A 5,053-nucleotide genomic window follows, 5' to 3' on the forward strand; every position below is an offset into this window, starting at 1 on the left:
TTGCGTTGAGCTGACTGAGAAAACGAGGCACAGGTGACAATAAGCACAGTTCGTTTCTTGTACGTCAAATATATACAACGGCTAATTACAAACACAAGAAACACGTGAAAAGATTACACTGCGTGGGCACGAACACTTACAATGATAATGCGTGGGCGAAGCGCGGTCAATTATACAAAATAGTTACAAATAGTGGCGTGGACAAGGCGCGGTCAAATACTTGTTGTATTAACAATCGAAACTGAAACCTGATCTATGCGTGAGCGTGGACAAGCGAAACACGTGCGTATGCTCTAAGCGTTCGATCAAGAAGGCGGAAATCAATGATGGCGTCGATTTTGCCGGTTCCGGCGTGGAGAGGGACCGCGTAGACAAAGTGGGCCCGAGAGGTGCTACCGCTATCGGTAACGACGCACCGACGAAATACTTTCATTGCCAACTTCGTCAGTCTGCGTAGACTTGGCGAATTTCGCCAACATTTCCCCCCGGCCATCAGCGACTGGTCGATGATGTGGTCTGCGTGTCCGAGTTGTCCTGAGAGGGCTGATGAAGAAGGGCCAGCTTCGCGATGGGCCTTGTCAGCGTCGTGGTGGCCGTCTTGAGCTCAACGACTCTTGTCAATCCGTCCTTGCCTGGCAGGAGTTTGAGAACCCGTGCCATGGGCCATTTCCCTGGGGGCAAGCGTTCATCAGTAATAAGAACAAGAGGGCCTACCTTAATCTCATTTGACGGGTGATGCCACTTCGAAATTGCTTGGAGTCGTTGAAGATACTGCGTGGACCAGAGTCTCCAAAATTGTTGGAGGCGTTGCTGAAGAAATTGCCATCTTGATAACCGGTTGACTGCGAAGTCTAGAAGCGTGGACTCTGGCACTGCATTAATCTGCGATCCGATCAGGAAATGTCCTGGTGAGAGGGCTGAGATGTCGTCTGGATCATCGCTGAGTGGTTCCACCGGTCTTGAATTGAGGATGGCTTCGATCTGCGCGAGCAACGTTATTGATTCCTCGAACGTCAATAAAGCATCTCCAATCGTCCTCTTCAGATGGAATTTGAGAGACTTGACCACTGCCTCCCATTTTCCACCCATGTGTGGAGCGGCAGGAGGGTTGAAGTGCCACTGCGTACCATCCTTGGCGAGTAGAGCTGTGATATCTTGATTTTCGTGTGTGCTGTCCTTGAACTGCTTTTTTAACTGCGCGTCCGCTCCTTGGAAGCTGGTGCCGCAATCTGAGTAGAGAGAGGCTGCAGTTCCTCTCCTTGCTGCAAATCTGCGATAGGCTGCGATGAACGCGTCGGCTGAGTAGTCGGTGATAACTTCCAAGTGTACAGCTGATGTTGCGAAGCAGACGAATACACAAATCCACCATTTCTGCGTCTTGGCTCCTCTGCCTTTCCAAGTCTTCAGCGTGAGCGGTCCTGCGTAGTCCACATCAGTGTGTGTGAACGGGCGCGATGGAATGACCCGACAAAGAGGTAGTTGGCCCATCAGTTGATGAGCACGGATCCCCCTCTGCCGAGCGCACTTCACGCACCGCGGGATATGTGTTTTCACTGGAGCTCGTCCACCGAGAATCCGGTAGCGTTGTCTCAGAAAAGCGAGGGTGGATTGCGTACCTCCATGCATGGTCTGAAGTTGTGCGTGGTCGATGAGAAGTGCTGAGAGTCCTGAATCACGAGGCAAAATGACAGGGTGTTTGCCATCGTGCGAGAGTTCTGAATGTTGGAGGCGTCCGCCTACCCTGGCGATTCCTTGATGGTCGAGGTAAGCGGTGAGCCTCGTGAACGGATGCGTCGATGGAAGCGTTGTTCCTTTGGCGAGTGTAGCGAGTTCGTTTTGAAAGAATGTGGACTGCGTGGCCTGAATCCAGTAGATTCTGGCCCTTTCCATATCAGCTGCTGAGATAGCGTGTGTGGGCTAAGCATCCTGTCTTTTTAGCAGCTTGTCGACGAATTTGAGACAGAGAAATGTAATTCTGAGTAATCTGTGAAAAGAAGAATATTTATAGATCAAATCCCATGAATATTCCTTTACGTTTGCGTTAGATGTGTGCAGTGAAACCACAGCATGAGCTTCTGGAGCTCCTAGCTCGTCTGCGTCGACAGTGGTTTGAGTGGGCCATGCGTTCTGCGTTTGCGTGATCCTGGGTGGTCCCGTTCACCAAAGCTGTTCTGTCGTCATGCCTCTTGATCAGGATTACCCTGTTGCGAACGTAATCCTTCCATTTGGAGGGGTGCGATTTGATCCATGCAAGCGTGACTTCTGAATCCGTCCACAAAAATGTCTGAGAGGCGGTCATGTTCAAAGTAGCGTGAACATGCCATATCAGTTTAGAGAGTAGCAGCGCTGCGGTGAGTTTCAACCTTGGGATGGTCAGACGTTTGAGTGGTGTCACTCGCGTTTTCGAGCAGACAAGCGAAACTTGGGTACCCGTGGACGGTGCGTGTACGACGAGATAGACGACGGCTGCCATTGCGAGGACTGATGCATCAGCGAAGCCATGAAGTTCAACTGTAGACGTGGTCGTGGTATTGAACCATCGTGGGATTGAAAGCTTGGCCAAGCTGGTTAAATCTTCCCTGATGCGTAACCATCGTTGAGTAATATGAAGCGGCAGAATGTCGTCCCAACTGAGTTCCTGTAACCAAAGCTCTTGAATAAGAATTTTAGCTCTGATAATTACAGGTGCAACAAAACCGAGTGGATCAAAGAGTTGAGCTGCTTCGGAGAGAATGAGGCGTTTTGTAAACTGCGTACGCTGCGTGGCTGATATGATTGAAAAGTTGAGCGTGTCCTGATGTGGAATCCATTTAATTCCGAGAATTTTGGTTGCGCAGTCGTCGAATGAGATTACTGCGTTGACCTGCTCTGGTGCGAGGTCTTCTAGCAACGATTTGCTCGTGGAGTGCCATTTTGCGAGTGGAAAACCACCCGCTTGACACAACTGCGTCAGCTGATTTGCAATGTCCTGTAGATGTGCTGCGGTATCTGCGCCACCAAAAATGTCATCGACATACCTGACATTTTTGGGGGTGTCCCACTTGGACGTTGACCGATTGGACGCGTCCCAATTGGACGGTCCAGATTGGACGCGTTCCTTTTGGACGCCGTGGCGATTGGACGCGTTCCTTTTGGACGCCGGACCGATTGAACGCGTTCCTTTTAGACGTCGTGCCGTTTGGACGCCGTGCCGTTTGGACGTCATGCCATTTGGATTCGTGCCATTTGGACGCCATATGTTTTATAATCATTGCCTTTGAAAATCGGCAGATGGTGGTATTGTTTGTCGATTTAAATTCCGATGCTATTTGTATGCGTATGCATGCTAAAGTATATGATTCCATATATCTAAGGTCAAATGGTTATGTGTAACGTTTGACAGGTATAGGTTATAGTGAAAAACTTGTGGAAATTGAATGCAGTTACTTTCTTACAAGATATATCTGGAAGTATGTTGAAGGTAAAAGAAATATTAAACCTTACTTTCTTCAATACATTCTTTATTCCAAATTAATGTCGTTGAGTAAAATGTATCAATATATAATAATATGATTTCTTCTTCTTTATTTTCAGCATTTATTCAGACATTGATGAGGAAATTACAATCAAAAAATTATGCAGTAGAAAAGTTGAATAGATCCATTTAAGAAATTAAACAATATGGAATAAAATAATACGACAAATAAGAAACATGTACCCTGAAAACAGATGCAATTACATTCTTGCAGGATATATCAGGAAATATGTTTAAGGTAAAAGAAGTATTAAACCATATTTTTTTCAATACATTCTTTATTTCAAATTAATGATGTTGAGTACAATGTATCAATAATAATAATATGATTTCTTCTTCTTTATTTTCAGCATTTATTCATACATTGATGAGAAACTTACAACCAAAAAATTATGGAGTAGAAGATTTTGATAGATACATTGAACAAATTATCAAAAAAAGAGGATTATTAAATTAGATAAGTTTGTGTTGTAAATCATGTTACGTTGCGCGTGCGACGGCGCAACGTAAAAAAGGATAATAAAAAGACTAGGAAAGAAAGACTGCTGTTTCAACTAGAAAATTGAAAGGCAATTTCCTATACTTTTTACCCTATTCTGAGCGCGATGGTTGGTATCGCTGCCACCAGTCTCGAGCGGGTTAGCGCTCTCGACAAATTAAAAGACGAAAGATAATTATTAAGATGTTAGAATTTAGAATTTGAACTTTTTGATCTTTCGTTTGGGTTCGTTCAGCGCTTTAGGTCCCGTACGGGTCCCTCCTTGAATCTGTATGTAAACGGTAGGCGTGTATAACTAAAAGAAATGTGTTTGGTGTGTTTGAAATAAATTTGAAACTGGTTAACTGGTAAAACTGATTTAATTACGAATTAGAACCAAGAATGGGAAATTAACAGAATTAATAATCAAGAATTAACGGATTTTAGAAAGTCAAAAATTGAAGGTGTTAAATTTTGTAACTCGTTACTGAATAATACCAGTTTATAAATATCGTTTAACAAGGGTAAAGATGACTTATAAAAGTAACAAAAACATAACGAAATGCACGCTCTGAGATTACACTTGAGGATTTTTCGCTTTTATAACAATCGCGGGAGATGATTGTTGCGATCCCGTCTTCCCTTATTTTAATTTGAAATTTGGCATATTTCCGCCGTGAGGATACACCCTAGCCAGAGATATTCTCGGCACCCTCGAAAGGGCAGGACTAAGGTGCCCCCTTTTATAGAATATAAAATGAATTATGAAAAACGGAATCGTAACGCAAGTTTTAGTTGTACGTATTTATCAAATACCTCAAACGTTGGAATGATCTGACCGGAGGAATTCTCGGAACCCAAGAAGGGCTGGACAGATCGCCCGTTTTGCCAATAAATAGTCGTCGTGTTCAAAAATGGTAAACGGATCGACTTACCGAAACGCTGTTTGATATAATACAAGATAACAAATTGCTTGTAGAGATCTTTATGCTCGCTGGATATTCTGGAACACCAAAGAACGGTAAAGATCGTGAACACTGCACTTGTCGCGGCGATAATGA

The 5,053-nt window shown here is 44.4% G+C and overlaps 1 protein-coding gene across 1 annotated transcript; it reads right to left on the reverse strand.

Annotated features, from left to right (window-relative positions):
- Window positions 1-492: 492 nt before the first annotated feature.
- LOC114881860 lies at window positions 493-1,488 on the reverse strand. The gene has a single exon (XM_029198745.2). It carries the CDS (start codon window positions 1,486-1,488, stop codon window positions 493-495), a length of 996 nt encoding a protein of 331 aa, XP_029054578.2.
- Window positions 1,489-5,053: the final 3,565 nt, after the last annotated feature.

This window comes from Osmia bicornis, chromosome 7 (genome assembly GCF_907164935.1).
Source record: "Osmia bicornis bicornis chromosome 7, iOsmBic2.1, whole genome shotgun sequence".
NCBI classification, from domain to species: Eukaryota; Metazoa; Arthropoda; class Insecta; order Hymenoptera; family Megachilidae; genus Osmia; species Osmia bicornis.